Source organism: Haemorhous mexicanus, chromosome 14 (assembly GCF_027477595.1).
Source record: "Haemorhous mexicanus isolate bHaeMex1 chromosome 14, bHaeMex1.pri, whole genome shotgun sequence".
NCBI lineage: Eukaryota > Metazoa > Chordata > Aves > Passeriformes > Fringillidae > Haemorhous > Haemorhous mexicanus.
In genome coordinates, this window is record NC_082354.1 from 2,678,016 (window position 1) to 2,694,763 (window position 16,748).

Here is a 16,748-nt window from a genome sequence, read left to right on the forward strand (position 1 = left end):
TCAGCCTGAAATATCTTTTTCTTCTGTTTTGGACTGTCACTATTTCAGGCCTGCACCAGAGGAAGGTTTTTGTACAAGATATTTGTTAATGGAATTCCTCCCCCCTGCCCAGAGCATTCCAGAGGAAGAAGTCAGGATTTAAAGCCTGTGAGCTTCTGGCTAGTCTTGTGATAGTTAATACTGTCTGGCAGATTCATGAGCAAGTTTCCTAAATCATTATGATGTGGAGTTTATTTTTCAAGATTAATTTGTTTAAAATAATACCTACTGCTTATCTTGAAAAAGCCTCACTGCTAAATATTATTTCAATAAATAAATGTTGTATATTTGCCTTCATTTCTCCTCTCAAATGAATCCTTTGACATAGCATTTATCTTTAAGGCACTCTGAAAAATCCAAAGGTATTAAGGTTAAATTGATTTAATATGCCTAAATATTAAGAGACTTTTGAGAGTGGTTAGAGGAAGTAAATCTTAATTGTGGGTTGCTGAATTTGGTTTTAAAAAAATCGAATCGCCTTGTGTGGCCATGACTAGAGAATTAACATTCTGTTTTCTGATAATCATCTTCTGTTATCTGAGAGAACAGGGACAGAGCTGTGGGGCCTGTGGGGAATTTACTTTTCCCTTCCCAGTGCAGAGAAATGAGCTGTTGCTGAAAATCAAGGAACAACCAACTGAGAAAGGAGGTGAGCGTGAACAGGTCTGGCTGAAAAGGTTCTAATTACCAAGGAGAGAAAAAGGAAAAAAACTAAGCTGGATCAAGAGGTTAAATCCGGGAAGGGATGAGCCCAGAGGTAGGTTAGGAGTGCTTTGAGCTAGGAATCAGGGTGGGTTCTCACCATGAGCTGTCTGTGAATGGGAGATGGGCCCAAGGAGAAGGAGGATCTCAAAGTGTTTTACAGTCCCTCCTGGAGTGGGAGTGTGTGTGGAAAACAGATCTGGACTGTGCTGCCAGAGCAGTGATGGCTCCAGGTGTGTGCAGAGCCTGCTGGGCCCCTGCCAGGCCTGGGCCTCACATTTCTCACCCTGTGGAGCAGAAACTCCCAGATGGAAATGCTGGAACACGGCACCTACTCAGAGGCATTTCTTTGTGCCTACAAACTGAACTTTGCAGCTCAGGGATGTGTGGTTTGTTCCTCTCTGCCTATGGTCTGCTCTCTTCGGCCAACAAGAGGTGTGTTCACAGAGGTGAGGCTGGAAGGATCTGACCAGGTTTCACCATCTCTTCTTTCTATCCCTCAGCTCTCCCAGGAACTGAAGGATCTGACCAGGTTTCACCATCTCTTCTTTCTATCCCTCAGCTCTCCCAGGAACTGAAGGATCTGACCAGGTTTCACCATCTCTTCTTTCTATCCCTCAGCTCTCCCAGGAACTGAAGGATCTGACCAGGTTTCACCATCTCTTCTTTCTATCCCTCAGCTCTCCCAGGAACTGAAGGATCTGACCAGGTTTCACCATCTCTTCTTTCTATCCCTCAGCTCTCCCAGGAACTGAAGGACCTGACCAGGTTTCACCATCACTTTTCTCTCTTCCTCAGCTTTTCCAGGAACTGAAGGATCTGACCAGGTTTCACCATAATTTCTTTATTTTCCTCAGCTTTTCCAGGAACTGAAGGATCTGACTGGGTTTCACCATCCCTTCTTTCTCTCCCTCAGCTCTCCCAGGAATTCCCTGCTGAGCTCAGGCTCCCCATGAGATCTCACCATGGTCCCTGTCTCCTTTTCCCTGTGCAGGATCTGATCAGAAGGGATATCCTGTATTACAAAGGGCGCATAGACATGGATAAATATGAAGTGGTGGATATAGAAGATGGGAGAGATGATGACTTCAATGTCAGCATGAAGAATGCCTTCAAACTGCATAACAAGGAGACTGAGGAAATGCACTTATTCTTTGCCAAGAAACTGGAGGAGAAGTTACGATGGCTTAGAGCTTTCAGAGAAGAAAGGAAGATGGTAAAAGAAGATGAAAAGATAGGTGAGGAATGTGGAAATGAATCTGAAAGGAGGTTGTTGGTAGTGTTTCATTTAGTCCCAATGTGTGGAGGAGCCCGTATTTTCTTTGTGGTAGAATTACAGTTTAACCTTGTTGAAATGTCCTTGGTTGCTCTCCTAGTCATAAATAGGTCTCTTTCCAGCTCAGTTCTTTTTGGCCCTCAATAAACAAATTCTGCCCATGGCTCAAGCCTGGAGCTCTGTGGGTGTGTGGGAGAGAGAAGTCTTTGGCCATCCACCTCAGGGTCTCCTGGCTGCATCCTCGTGCTCTGGTTAGGGATGTTTCATGCAGAGGTAGGCAGCAAAGTCAGTGGCAGCCCTTCCCTTGCACCAGCCCCTAAACTGACTGTGACCAGTGTCAGTCCAGGCTCAGTTTGTGGCTCAGCTCTAAAGCACTGGGCATATTTATGACACTATATAAATAAAAATATCTCTAATCTTACTTTTCATCCAGCCCCTGCACAAGTGAGATTAGAAGGAGGCCAAGGAAGAGTTGCTTTTCAGTAGAACACCCTGAGCATTCCGTGTTTGCAAACAGTGCAGAGCATCCCCCTCCCCAAAAGGAAGTGAAGCTTTGTGAGCAACCTTCTGAATTGTGTTTGCCGTGTTCCCTTTTCCAGGCTTTGAAATTTCTGAGAATCAAAAGCGGCAAGCGGCAATGACAGTAAAGAAAGTCAGTAAGCAAAAAGGTAACCGGCAACACGCTCTGTGCCTGGTGATGTGAGGGTGGAGCGGGCTGGGCTGAATCCTGCTGGGCTGGGATCCAGCATCCCCTCAACTTCCCCTCCCTTCTCTTTTTATATCAAATACCGTTTGTGCTTTGTATCCTTCCTTAATGTATCTGTGGGCCAAATTAATCTCTGGTCGAGGGTGGTTGAAAGCCAGTGGAACTGCACCAGAGATGAATTTGATCTCGTGTCTCCAGTCTGATGTCCAGAAGCTGTCCCTGGGGGCAGAAATCTATCTCAGTTGTTTATCTCAGGCTGAAATGGGAGTGAGTGCGGAGGTGTGTAGAGGTTCTGCTAATTCCCAAAGTCTCCCATTAGCAAAAAAAAAAAAAAAAAAAAAAAAAAAAAATTTAAAAAAAAAAAAAGCTAAAATGCTGGAACTGGGGAGGGAGTACCCCTTTCCTGCTGCTGGAAGGAAAGGGACACTCTTGTTTCCTGGGGCTGCCTGTAACTTTTTTAAGACAGCACAGTAGCATCAACTCTAGGAAATAAAGAATTTTAGTAAAGACATTGTACCTCTGGAATGTCAGATTCATTTCCCCAGCCAGGCAGGCTGCAGCCAGCTGAGCAGCACCCTGCCTGGTGTTAGGCAGAGCCTCAGCTGGCCAAAGCCAGCGTTAATTCTCTCTTGCAATAACTCTTGCAGCTACAGGTTTTGAAATACTCAACACAGAGGGAAGGTCAGAGAGCTCATTCCTCAAGTTCTCCAAAGCTTCACACAGTCTTGGATGTATTGATTTGTTACCAAAGTACCATAGCACAAGTAGGCCTACAAGTGGGTTTTGAGAGAGCTCCTCAAGGCTTGGCTCAGGTCAGGTGCAGGCAGGTTGGTCCCTGCTCTGTGCAGATGTTTTGGGGGGTTTTGCAGAAGCTGAAGGAGCTCTTTGCTTTCTGCCTCACCTGTGTGTTGTCTACTGGCTTTGCTGGTCCAGGAGTGGTTTGCCAGGCCAGCTGTGAACTTCTTGGTTTGCTGTGTCTCTCCATTGTCATCAGTCTTCTCCTCTCTACTAACTTCTGTTGTCTCCTGAGATGTTTTCTAAAAACTCTCCTGGCCAGATGTTCTAAGCTCAGAGTGTGCACACCCAGAGCAGGCCCAGGTGCCTCACAGTGTCCCCATGCCCCTGTCACAGCCCCTCAGCACCTGCATGTCTGTCCCTCAGCACGGGAGCATCCACAGGGCTCGTGGAGCTGCACCATGAGAGAGCCTGACTTGCATGACTGTCGTGACAAAACCAGGTTCAGTTATTGCTGCTGTTCAGTTTGTTAGATTATTAATTAATAGAGGTATTAATTAATAATTGTGCTGTTCAGCCAGTAAGTGACACAGTTGGGAGGTGCCTGAGCATGCCTGCCAGTATTCCCACGTAAATTACTGGACTTGCATCCTGACAAATACAATCTGCCTGACAGGACTTGTGTCTTACACAGCAATTGCTCTCTGTCTGCTCTCTTTGTCTTTCTCTCTCTTTCTCTCTGAGATGAAAAAGGAGGGGTTGTTATCTTGAGCTTCTCGGACTATGAAATTCATTAGCTCCTAAAACAGCAGTCAGCATTTCTGTCGTGAAGAACGAGCTCAGGCTGTGGCACTGGCAGTTCTTTTTCTGGGATTAAGTCTTTGAGCCAGACAGATGTTCAGTCACACCCCAGCCCTGAGTTAAGCACAGCCTGGTTGGTTTTAGGATGTGAAATCTGAAAAACAACAAATAGTGTCATTAAAATGATAGCTCTCTATGCTTTGCCCTACACTATGGTGATCATAGCCCAGTCTCAGGTTGATTAAATTAAATATTGACACTGAGAACTCTTCATTTTGTTACTCTATGGTTTGTCCTCTTGTGCCCAAGACCCAACGAGAGCCACGAGGCTGCCAGAGCAGGGAGCTGCTGGCGCTGCTCAGAAGAGGGAGGTAGGAGGAAACTCCTGAGAGCTGGCTTTTGGTGACTGATTTTTTAAATCTTGCCCTATGCATTTTACAGATATTGACAATGTTTTATTGTGCCAAGACCTTGGCAGCACTTGGGGCTGCAGGTGTGCCTCTGCCAGGGGCTGCTGCTGCTGCCTCTGCCCTCCTGCAGCGCCTTGGGAAGAGGCTTGGAGCTGCTTTTGGAGCATCAGAAATACCTGAAAAGCAGGGAAGCCCATCAGAAGGAGGAATAGGTCACTGTATTCAATAGAAGTATTTATTTATTTAAATGCAGGATGGTCTCAGTGGCTGCAGCAGGGCTTGGCAGCTCAGCAGCTCGAGGTGCTGCCAGCCCGGCTCCTGTGTCACAGGATGCCTATTACAGACTTGTTCCTAGATTATCTCACTTGTTCCCTGCACCTCTTAAATGGGAAACCATGGTAATTCCCCTGTCACAGAACACTTAAGGAAGAGAGAAAAGCCGTGAAGGAGGTGAAATGGAAAATGCAATCAACTTTGTTAGAGGTGAAGCAGAAAAACATTTTTCAAATAGTATAAACTGCTGCTTATTTCATGCACTGTTGTACCACACCTCCCAGAAGTATTGCTCTGGAGATGGCTGGCATGTTTTTGAGAAGGAGGCATTTAAACCTCTGCTGGCTGCAGCAGGAGAGGGGGAGAGCAGCTGAGAGCAGCAGAAGAAACCTTAAAACTCTGCTTTTTAAACTACCAGGACCTTTATCCAGATGATTAAGTGAGAACACTCTCAGAGCGTTTTGAGAAGTGTTTGCTGCCCAGCTGAAGGTGCTGTGTAGGACAGCAGCCCCCTCGTGGCTCTCAGGTGTGCCCAGCAGTGTGTGCAGGGCCAGGCTCCCTGCCAGACCCACTTCATGATGGGCAGCATCCCAGGATTTGCACTCCTTATTGGATTGGGCAGGACATAACAGTATTAGACCAGGTGCCTTAAGACAGCATTAAACCAATTTTTGGCCTTCTTGAAGTCCATTAGACATCCAGGGGATGGGTGGTGCTGGCTCTGCCCCCCAGTGACAGAGAAAAGGGCTGGTTGCTGCTCTTTGCCTTTTGCATTGATTGTTCAAGGGTTTGCCTCTTGGTTCTGCCCTTCGGTAGCAGTGTAGGAACTGGGAACAGAGTTCAGTCTGGTGTCTCCTAGAAATAGTGAAGTAACTGGAGAAATTGATTTGCTTTATCTTAGAAAAACAGCCAGAGCCCCTCCCTGCAGCCCTTTTGCAGGCTGCAGTCAGGCAGGAGGGCAGGTTCTGTGCAGAGCCTGGCTCCCGCTGAGGGACAGGGCAGCACAAGGGTGGCACTGGCCTCTGCTGCCAGCACCATGCTTGTCACTGACTAAAGGTGTGGAAACTGCCTAGAGAATGGATCCCTTGTGGATCTCCAGTCCTTTCTTAATGTAGACAAAGGTTAATCCAGGGTCATTTTTCCATTTCTGAGCATTTGAAAGCAGAAGCTCGTGGAGTGCCTCTCTCCGTGAGGGGCCTCTGTTCCCTGGCCACTTGTGATCCCCACTCCAAGGACTGGTGTTTGCAGCCTGCAGGAGCACTCAGTCCCTCTCTGATCCCCAGCTCTGTCCACATCTGACCCCTTTCAGGACAGCCTGTCCACAGAAGGGATAATGGTTCACATTCCTAGCAGCTGCCAGCCAGTGGTGTCAGGGAATTAGAGGTCCTTCCAGGAAGGAGACTCCATTCTTAAAGCACCATTGTCCACTTCTGGAAAAGGAAATGTCTGTTGAGATTTAAATAAGTGACCTTAATGTGAGCTGGGGGTGTGTCCCACCTCAGGAGAGCTCTTGAGCCCCACACTGCACCCAGCTCCTCTCCCTGCCCTGTGCACCCTTCCCCCAGGAGATGCCTTCAGCCCTGACAGGTCTCTGGGATGAGGTAAGCAGAGATTCAGTGAGCATCACCTGAGATGCTGCCACTAAACCTGCCCATGAGCACTCAGCCATGCAGACCCAGCAGGGGTTAAATCATCAGCCAGCATGAACTGCCTTGGCCTGTCACCAAACACCCTCTGAATCACTGGATTTTCCTGTTAATTTATTCCTTTCTGATCACTAGAGCTCACAGCCAACTATGTCATAAAAACCCTGACCCAGACATGCAGCAGCTTCTCTGACTTCCCACACTTCTGCACTTCTGCTCCCCCAGCAGGGCTGACCAGGGTCTCTCCCGTGCTTCTCTCGGCTGTTTAATCCCATTTTATTGCATCTTCCTCGCTGAGGAGATTGACGTGGTCCTGCCTTGTTTCCCCATCGATTCACACGTGTAGGCACAGCCTCGGGGGATTGCAAGAGCCTGAGCAACCCAGCCCAACTGCTCGAAAACAAAGAGGGGCATTTGCATTTTTGGATAATCAGGGTCACTTGCCTATTTTCGAAGCACAGGAGGTGAAGGGGTGGAGCTGATCGTGTTGTCAGTGGTATTTCCCCACAGATTCAGGGCAATCTCAGAGTTTACCCTATTTCTTGTAAAATCCAAACCCTACCAATGCTGTGGGTCCACGAGCACCATCCCACTGATGGCATTTGGAATCCAGCTGGGATCCTCAGCCTCCCCCAGGAACCAGTCAGATCTATCAGCTAAGGCAAATGAGGAATAAATCCTTGTCTGGGGGGGTCTCTGAGGATGGTACTGGTGACATTTGCTGAGCAAATCCCAGGGCAGTTTTTGGTGAGGTGTTAATGGCCCTCGTGGGAAGAGCCAAGGTGTTGACACCAATGACATGTTGAAATTCCCACTGGAATAAGTCTGTGAGCCCAGATTCTCCTGCACCTTGAATTGGTGAGGGGTTTTAAGAAGGAGCTGCTCCCCAGAAGCTGCAGCAGCATTCCAGGTGTGAACTGACCCTTTCCTATCAGGAAACCCATGGAGTGAGCTGTGTGATCGGCCTGGAGGAGAGGCAGGCTGTACAAACCCAGGATGGCAGGAATTGGTTTTCACCCAGCTCTGATGGATAAAGCCCCAGTATCATTTATTCCATCTTGCCTCGATTAGCTTTTCTTATCACACGAGGAATCATTATCTTAATGGCTGCTGTAATGACATCAGGCTGCAGCAGCAGACTTAATAAATAGACTCCAGAAGGTCGGGTTAGCTCAGTGTGTGTAGGTAGATGTTATGGTTGTCTGGGGAACATCAGGACATGAGATGACTGTTTCCTCCTGCATTTCTCAAACTGCAGCCAGCCCTCTCCCTCCTGAACAGAGAGGGGAGGTTCATGGTTAGAAAGGGGAGCTAGGGCATGTTCACCATCCTTGGGAATAGCAGGGCCTGGGGAGAAATCCTGGCTGAGTGAAGAGCTGTGCCTGAGGCACCACTGAAATTCCTCTGGAGTTGGGCAAGTGCAGCAAAGTGAGAGCTGGGTGAATCAGCAGGGAGGTGTAAAGGAGGAAATCCAGCTGGTCAGGACTGCCTGAGGAGGCAGAGGGTTCCTGTTCCCAGCTCCATCCTCACCTTGGGGACAGCCAGCTCCAGACACATCATCCTTGGCCAGCCCTGCACCTGGCCCAGGCAGTGGTGGGGCAGTGCTTTGAGATCCTCTGTTGAAATGTGCTGAAGAGGGCAAAGGGCTGGACCCACCCAGCCAGTAATGCTCTTTTCTTTAACTTAAACTCTTTGCTGTGACAGGAGTAATTAACATTTTAATTTAATTATACATACAACATTTAGTGCTCTAGAGGTGTGTCCATGGCTTCCCCGCGTGTGGGGTACGGTATTCAGGAGGAAACTGAATTTGTGGGGTTTTTGAGCATTTCCTGAAAGATGCAAGTTGCCTGAGCTGCTGTTGAGCTCTGAGGGAGCTGGAAGGGTCCTTAGGCAGCACTGGCCAGGGCAGAACTGCCAGCAGGGGTGGCGATGTCACTGTCCCCTCCCCAGCTCTGGCTCATGAGCAGCATTGGGACTGGACAGCAGGGTGGGGGCCAAGCCTGGGAAACAACTGCTGATGAAAGGATAAGCTGAAATCTCCGAGGTGGAGGATGGAGTAAACAGCTTGTAAGGCAATTTCCATGGTTGTGTGGAGGAGATGTGCGTGTTTCTCTGTGTCTGTGTCGTGTGAGCCCGGGGAGGGGCATTGTCCTGCTGGATGATCTGTCTGCACGAGTCCCTGTGGATTGCCTGTGGGTTACCAGCATGCTTCACGTGCTGCTCCAGTCGTGTTGTAACCTCAAAGAGAAGAGACGCTTTGGAAAAAAACCCAAAAAACAAAACACAAAAAAAGCCCCCCAACCTAGAAGGGAAAAACGAGACAGTTTTAAATCTTTTTAATTGTTTCCTTCTGAGCTGAGAAATCCAGAAGGCTCCAAGTGACGTTGCCTGGTGCTATAAAAAGACACGATTTCAAGTGACAGCGCAGCATCTCTCACCAGTTTTGTCTAGCCAAATTATGAATCTGGGAATTTTCTTCTTCTCCTCGTGAGCAGCTCTCCCAGCCCCGCCCTGTGAGCGATCCCTCCGTGCAGCTGCAGCCGCGCTGCAGAATGAGGCACAAACCAGCAGAAGGAGCTCCAGCTCTGCCCGTGGGGTGGAGTTGGCTGCTGTGCCTGGAAATCGTTCCTTATCCATTGATTCTTCCCTTTGTGCTTTGAATTCCGTTTGCCACGCTGCCCAAAATTGCCTTGGAAAAAAGCTTTGCCCATTTCTTTCTGGTGAATTGCAGCGGAGTTATGGCTTTGCATATTAAAAAATATCACTCAAGAGACAATTTTGCACGATGGCCCCAAGTTCTGATGAGGGAACAAACTACTTCAGAGCAGAACAGAAAAATACCTGCCTGCCAGACCTTTCCCAGAACTGCTCTTTCTTAGGACTCGAAGATGTGCACATTACTTGCCCTCCCAGTTTCTGTTTTCCAGAACATGGGTGTGTCCAAAAAAAATAGAGGAGTCGTTCTTGGGGCACCTGAGGCTATGGCAAAGTGCTGTCTCACAGTTCCACAAGGAAATGCGTTCTGGAATGATGAGAGCACAGTGGTTGTGTTTGCATGTCCCACACACGGCGAGGGTGCATGTCCTTGAGATCCACAGGTTTGATCCTTCAGGCCATTGGAGGAACAAGAGAAATGTGAAACCTTCAGCTGCTTATGCCAGGAGAACCAGCCAGGAGCTTTTGGCATTCCTCCAGCCCAGATGTTGATCAGATCACAGGGCCACACATCCACCTGTGTGAAGAGCTGCTTTCCTGAGGGAGGGGGCAGGCTGTGCATGGGTGCGTTTCAGGCAAGGACAGACATCTTTCAGGAGTTTTGGGAAAGAACTGAATGGGGTTTAGAAGTGATCTGGCCAGGGGAGTCTGCCCTTTTCCCTTTTGGAGAAGACAGACTATGGGTTCCATTCCTTGCAGTAAGTCCATCACTGTCAGTGGACATCAGCCAGACTGTCCTTTTTCTACTCCCTCAGCTTTCCAAGTGCACAGCATTTTGCTGATCCAGGAGACTTCCTAGCATTTTGTATCATCATTAAAACACATTAGTTGACCCTCCTCAGACTGGTTTAGAGGCAGTAAAGAGCCCAGCCACAGGATGCCAAAGCCATGGGGCCATGTCACTAAAGCAAGGTGGCTTCAAGGGCTTCCAAAGCTAAAATCAATTTCTGTGTTCCCCCCCAGTAGCAGCTTTAGATTCACAGCTCTGCTGTTAGAGAATATGAGTAATTTTAGTGGCACAAGGACTGTTTGAGGTAATTTGTGGTCGGTCTGAGAGCCAAAGCAGATTTATTTCCCACTCTAGGCATGTAAGGGACCTGTAACAGATCCTAACAGTCCCACAGATCCTAAAATCCCTCACCAGTCTCTCCTGGGAAAATTGGCCTCCAGGAGAAGGTTGACACTCCTGTATGGGCTCAGGGCTGGAGTTTGTCCTCTGCAGTTGGTCTCACTGGCCACACACTGGCCAGCCTGGAGCAGGACAGTGCCAGGAGAAGGGATGGGAGAGGTGGACAGAGAGGAGCTCAGTGCCCTGCCCTTGTGGGTTTCAGTCACACAGTGATTGAAATTCAAACTGTTCCTTGGAGTTCTGTACCAAGGAGGATGGTGCAGAATTTGTGTCAGGTTTCCTGCAGCTGCCCCTGCCCAGGTGTGACCCTGGCACAGCTCTGGGGCTGCCCTCAGCTCTGCAGTTGGCAGACAGACTTGGGAAGACAGAGTAGAGAAGTCCTTGATGAGTAACTATTCCAGCATGCAGGTACAGATGCAGAACATCTCCAGGTCGATGTTTCCAAGTAAGTTTGAACTGCTAATTGTGATGAATTCATTAAAGGTTAACGAGCGTGAATCGCAGAGCAGTTTTTGCCCACTGTGAGGAATGATCTTTGTTATTCTTTACAGTGGACAGAGAGCTGCACAAAAGACAGTAAAGGAGGAGAAATCAGTTAGATGTCCTCAAGACATCTCCGTTTGATCTGAACCCTTTGAGCATTTTCACCCTCCGTCGGTGAATTCCGTAGCAGGGAGAATCAATTCCCTAAAGACATGCCTTAGCTCCTACCCCAAAGAGGCCCTGCCTGCCCAAGCAGCACCTGGCCCAGCTGTGTGGTGAGCTCTGTGGGTGCCCTCGTGAGGCTTTCCCTGTGTGTCAGTGCCCGTCGTGTGCCGCCGTCCGTGCCCGGCCAGCGCTGGTGTGTCTGTGTGTGGTAGGAGCCGCATTGCTGTGCACACCTTGCTCTGGTACCTGGGCGCTAATCACCGTATTTTGCCTTCTCCAGCACCTTCCCAGCCGAGGATCTCAAAGTGTTTTACAAACATTAATTAATTTAGCTTCACAACCCTCCTGTGAGGTAGGTGGGGGATGCCATCCCGCTGTCCAGATGAGGACACTGAGCTGCTTGGGGACAGTGGCCTCGCTGCTGTGGTTAAAGCCCGGGGAGGCGACGGCCCCTCCTGCAGAAGGAAGAGCAGTTCTGCATGATCCAGAGATGGCCAGAGCTTACAGCAAGCTGCTCCACAGCCCTGCTTCTCTCTCCTTCCTGGAGTCATGGTTTCCAGCTGGCCCCGCTGCCCCGAGGCTGAAGGAGGGGTTGTCTTTGTGGGGAAGGACATCCAGACTGTGTCACTGTGCCCCGTAGGCTGCGCTTTGGTGGTGACACACATCCCTTGTGTTCCACTTCAGTCACCCTTTACTCTCCATCCTCTACAACAGGATGCCAAAGCCCCCTCATTCCATGGGAAAGCTGTAAGGGCAGCATCCCCTCTCCCCGATCCTGCACAGGAGCTGTGCCTCACCTGTGTGGGAATTGAACATCTCAACCCTAAAAGCGTAGCCTTGCCAGTCCATTGATTGCTCCCAGTTTGGATTGAGCAGAATCAGCCTTTTCTGCGTTGTGTGCAGCCGTTTTCAGGCTGAAACCAGACTGGTGAATTGAGAACAAACCCTATGGAAAAGTCCTAAACTGTTCTAAAGAACGAGTTGCCCTCTGTGTAGGTGCATCCCTGCAGGGTAGGGCTTCTTCCACAGCAGCTCTGCTCCGTTCTGTGCGGGAACCGGAGCGGGGCGGTGCTCGGGGTCGTGCTCGGGGCTGGTCAGCGGGGCATGGTGGGGCAAGGCCGTTCTCCAGGGAGAGCTGGGAGGGAGGGTGAGCAGGAGCTTGGAACAGGAGTTCTTACATGGGAGCAGGATCAGTTGGCCTCACGGGGCAGGGCCTGTCCTGGCTCTCCTGCCTCACACAGGACTTTTCCATGAGGGCGGGCAGAGCTCTGCCCAACAAAAGTAATGGATCCTGTCCCAGCCTTGGAGCTTTGGCTTAGGGAGGCAGCCTCGGAGCCGAGAGGTCAGGCAGGCACAGAGATTGGAGATTGGCCAGGCCTGGCAGGTCCTGGTGTGTGGGACCAGTTAAGGAGCGATAAGGAGTGATAAGGAGCGATGAGGAGTGATAAGGAGTGATAAGGAGTGATAAGGAGCGAGATGAAGAGTGATAAGGAGCAGTAGCATGACGAAGAACGACTATTGACCCGATTGCTCTTTGACTGATCTGTTTCTTTTTCCCCCCAATCATCGATGCAGGTGTGAGCTACTCCAAGTCGGTTCCTCCAGCCTACCCACCACCCCAGGATCCATTAAATCAGGGACAATACATGGTGACAGATGGCATATCCCAGTCCCAGGTCTTCGAGTTCACCGAACCCAGACGCAGCCAGGCACCATTCTGGCAAAACTTCAGCAGGTTAACACCATTCAAAAAATAATACCTAGAGAGATGGAGAATTTTAACTTAAAAGAACTAAAATTTAAAAAATAAAAATAAATAAAATTATATTTATAGATGGACCTTTTTTCGGAGAAGCACTGTTGCAACTAAATATATATACATATATATATGTATACACACATTTTAAAAATAATAATATATATACATATATGTATATATATAGAAGGACCAAAAACTTTTTTTGTTGTTTTTGGGAAGTAATCTGCTACTAGATACTAGGAAGCACCAATGATTTCTAACCATGTGACCTGTTTTATTTTATTTTACTCCATTGGTTGGACATCTCTTTTTGTTGGGATTTTTTTTTCCTGTTTTCCTTCATTCCCATCCGAGTCGTCATTGGCATCCCAGAACGCTTTCTCGCTTGTGTGACTCCGTCATGGAACTTCCTCATGGACTACATTGGTGTATATTTCCTTTGATTTTATTTATGGGGGGGTGTTGTTTGTTTTTTGGAGTGCTGGGAGGTCTCTGCTCCCTGTCCCTCCCTCTCTGTCCCTCCCTGGCTGTCCCCGGTCCCCAGCCCGGGGCGGGCCCGGCGCTGTCCCTGTCCTGCATCCCCCGGTGTCACTCGTGCCTGTCTGGATGTGCTCCCTGTGCTCCCGCTCCGCTGCACAGTATTTCTCTGGCTTTAACTGTTCTCTCGTGGGCAGGTGAAACCCAGCAGAAGGGCAAGCAGCTATTTAGGAAGTGAGGGATGGGTTTTCCTCAGTTCATCTTTTGCGTTTTTTAAAGCACTTGTCTTTTTCTCAGTTCGGTGTGATTTGTTCACACTCGGAGTAAGACGGAGAAAAGAGAATCAGAGGCTTTTCTTCTTTTTGCTTTGTTTCTGTGGGCTTAATTTTGATTTATTTTCTTTTCAAGCTGAGACACTTGAAAAGCCCACTCCTATCTTTGTTTTCCATGCAAAGATAAAAGCTTAAATCCAATGGCTTCATGCCTCCATTGCAGAGAGGAAAATTGGCTCCGAGGCTCCGACAAGCGGCCAGTTTTCTGTCTTCAGGAACTAAGGTCCCATCCTTTGGCCGCACTCAGCCTGCACAGCAGCACCTAACGAAGCACTAATTGCCATTTGCAGGAGCAGTGACCCCAAAAGTGAGGCCCATGGCTGCTCTCAGTGCCCCCCCCATGCCGGGTTCCCCTGAGCCCCCTTAGCGGAAGGATCCTTGCTCCAGCCCTGGGAGTGCCCACCTGAGGTGAACCCGAGCTGCAGAGGAGCTGAGAGCTCCTTGAGGCAGCTGTGGGTGTGACTGGGCAGTGTGGCCATGCTTCTGTGCCCAGTCCCAGCTGGTGCTGGTCCAGTCCAGGCCCCTCCATGTCCCCTGGAGGGGTCAGAGCACTGGGCCTGGGCTGATGGACCAGCCCAAGCCTCCAGGTCTCTTTCTCTCTCTTTTTCTCCCTCTGGAGACTCACAGCTCTATTTTTAAAGACCCTTCCTACAATTTCAGCCTTAAGTACATTTGTTTGTAAGTGCAGGAGCTTATGGTTAAGCTTGTAAAACAGACCATTGTCAGGAGGAGGATTTTTTTTTTTCCTGGGGCAAATGAGACTGTGTAACCAGATTTAGAAGATGAACTTGAAATCTTTGCAGAGCTATTCTGCAAGCTCCTTTGAAAATGTGGGATGAAGTGATTGATCAGGGTACTTGTCATTTTCTTTGGAATCTGATCCACCACATAAGCACCCCAGGACAAAGAGCGTGGAGATATGGGGGTTTTTTTGTTGTTTTTTGGTTTTGGTTTTTTTTTTTTTTTGCCCCCAAGAAATCCAAGTGAATGGGAAGAGCAGAGAGTGTGATTTCATTGTTTCCATGGAGCCTGTTTTATTTCAGGGCATGTCACAAGGGCGGCATTATTTTTATTTAAATCCAAAAATAATCTATCTTATACTTTTGAATAATCTAGAAACTATCAATAACCAGCAAAGCCAGATTAGTGTTTTGGAGAGGAGGAGTGGCCCCTCTGTGACAGGCAGCAGGCAAACACCAGGAATCCCAAATAGGAAGCAACCCCATTTTTTTATCTGAAATTATTTTTTTGCTCTTTTGTATCTTCGCGTTTTTGTGGCTAGATTTTAATGTGGGATACATAGCAAATATTGTTTTGTTTCTTTAACAGAATGGGTATTTAAAGCAGTGCATGAAATGGGTTCTTGTCAGTTAACTGAAATGTTTTACTATTTCTGAATGGCTGGAGAGAAGCAGAGAGAGAGAGAAAGAGAGAGATTCCAAAATGTTGTCAACATGATAAAAATTTCACTTACTCCTTTTGCCTTTTTAATTGCTTAGGGAAAAAAAAAAACCAACCAAGTAAAAAGCACATTAGTTAAGCCTGTTCATTTACTGTTTTGTGCCTCAGAGAGTGAGAATGAGACATCCATAATTTTTATGAGAAGATGCTTCCTAAGTATTCAGCACTAGGAAAAAAGAAACACCACCGCCACACCATTATTTGCATCATAAATCAAGATCTGACAAGGCCACTTGTTGGACTCACAGCTTCTTTGTTAAGTGGGAAGCCCGCCCGGGCAGCGCCGCTCGCGCTGGCGCTGGCACAGCGGCCGCAGGGACGAGGGGCTTGGCTCTCGGGCCTTCAAGAAAGCTCTTCCCCTCCATAAATTGCCAAGGTGCTGCAGGAGATGGAGCATTGGCACAAAGAAGAACCAGCACTGGGTCCCACTTGAGCCCCTGCTGTGGCTGTCCCAGCAGGGAGCAGGGCTGGAGCGTGTGTGTGACAGCGCTGGGAGCAGCGCCCATGCAGACGGGGGTGACTTGACTGAGCATCTGGTACAGACTTTTCATTCCAATGCCAGACAGGAGGAACCCACTTCCCATTCCATATGCAGAAACAAGAGAGTTGTAACAAACTTACATGTTTACGGTATTTCTCTGGCTGAATCTATATATATATATATATATATAAAAAAATAAAAAGAAACCCTCTTCCCTAGGTAAATGACATGCATTACTCTTAACCTAGACACTAGAACAGAGGATCTAAATTCAAGACTTTCGCCTCCCCACCCTCTCCAAAAAGTCAAACAAGAACCAACCTAGGTGCATCTAACAGTTGTAAATAGAAAATACTACATAGAGAAATATATTTGAAATTTGTTTCAGTTTCTGGATGGGCACCAGCCGTCCATTGCAATGTTATTGATAGTACACTGTGGTGCTTTGGGTTTCTGGTTTTGTTCTCTTTATGCTCTGTCATCTTTTCATTGCAGCTACATTTCAGGGAACATGTATATTTAGTAGCTATTGTAAGTTCTGCATGGCATCACCAAGCTTATTTTTCCTTAAGAAGAAAAGAAGAGTCTGTAGGAGCTTAAAGGCACTATGACGACAGGGACTTGTAGCAGAGAATTTAAAAAAAAAAAAAAAAAGGTTTTTAAAATTCTAGTTTGAAGCCAAATACTGATATTTTAGTGCTTTTGGGGTTTTAACAGTAAGAGCAAAAAAAGAAAAAAAAAAAAAGAAAAAAAGGATTTTGGTAACCCAGCTGATCCGCACTTGCCAGTTTTATTATTTTGTTTATATTGGACTGTTTGACCCTGTCAAACAAGTGTCAAAGTTGTGTGTATAAAACAAAAAAAAGTGTTTAAAAAAGTGTTGTAAAGACACTGAGCCTTATGAAAATATTTATGGAATTAAATAAAAAGAAGTGAAAAGGCATCTGAAGGCATTTTAAATCATTTTCCTCAGAGCGGGGTCACCCTTTTCCCAAGGCTGAGCACGGGTGGGCTGAGCTCCAGTGGCCACCGAGACAGCCACGTGCCACCAAAAAATAGGATTGTCCTGGAAAAATCCCCCTGCCCTTGCTTTGTGCCCTCCCTCTGAACCCAGGGAATTGATGAGGACAGAACCCCTGGCAGGGGCTGCTCCGA

At 47.9% G+C, this 16,748-nt stretch overlaps 1 protein-coding gene across 2 annotated transcripts in view; it reads left to right on the top strand.

The window, feature by feature from the left end:
• Positions 1-16,536, top strand: part of ARHGEF9 (Cdc42 guanine nucleotide exchange factor 9) — a 202,913-nt gene extending 186,377 nt beyond the window's left edge. Inside the window, exons 11-14 of one of the 2 annotated variants that reach the window (XM_059858909.1) lie at positions 1,736-1,979; positions 2,617-2,685; positions 12,659-12,818; positions 15,221-16,536. In XM_059858909.1, the coding sequence (XP_059714892.1) occupies positions 1,736-1,979; positions 2,617-2,685; positions 12,659-12,818; positions 15,221-15,227 (480 nt within the window). In that variant the 3' untranslated portion in view covers positions 15,228-16,536. Of the gene's footprint in view, positions 1-1,735; positions 1,980-2,616; positions 2,686-12,658 lie in introns of both variants that reach the window. The other variant, XM_059858908.1, reaches the window with a different exon arrangement.
• The last annotated feature ends 212 nt before the right edge of the window (positions 16,537-16,748 follow it).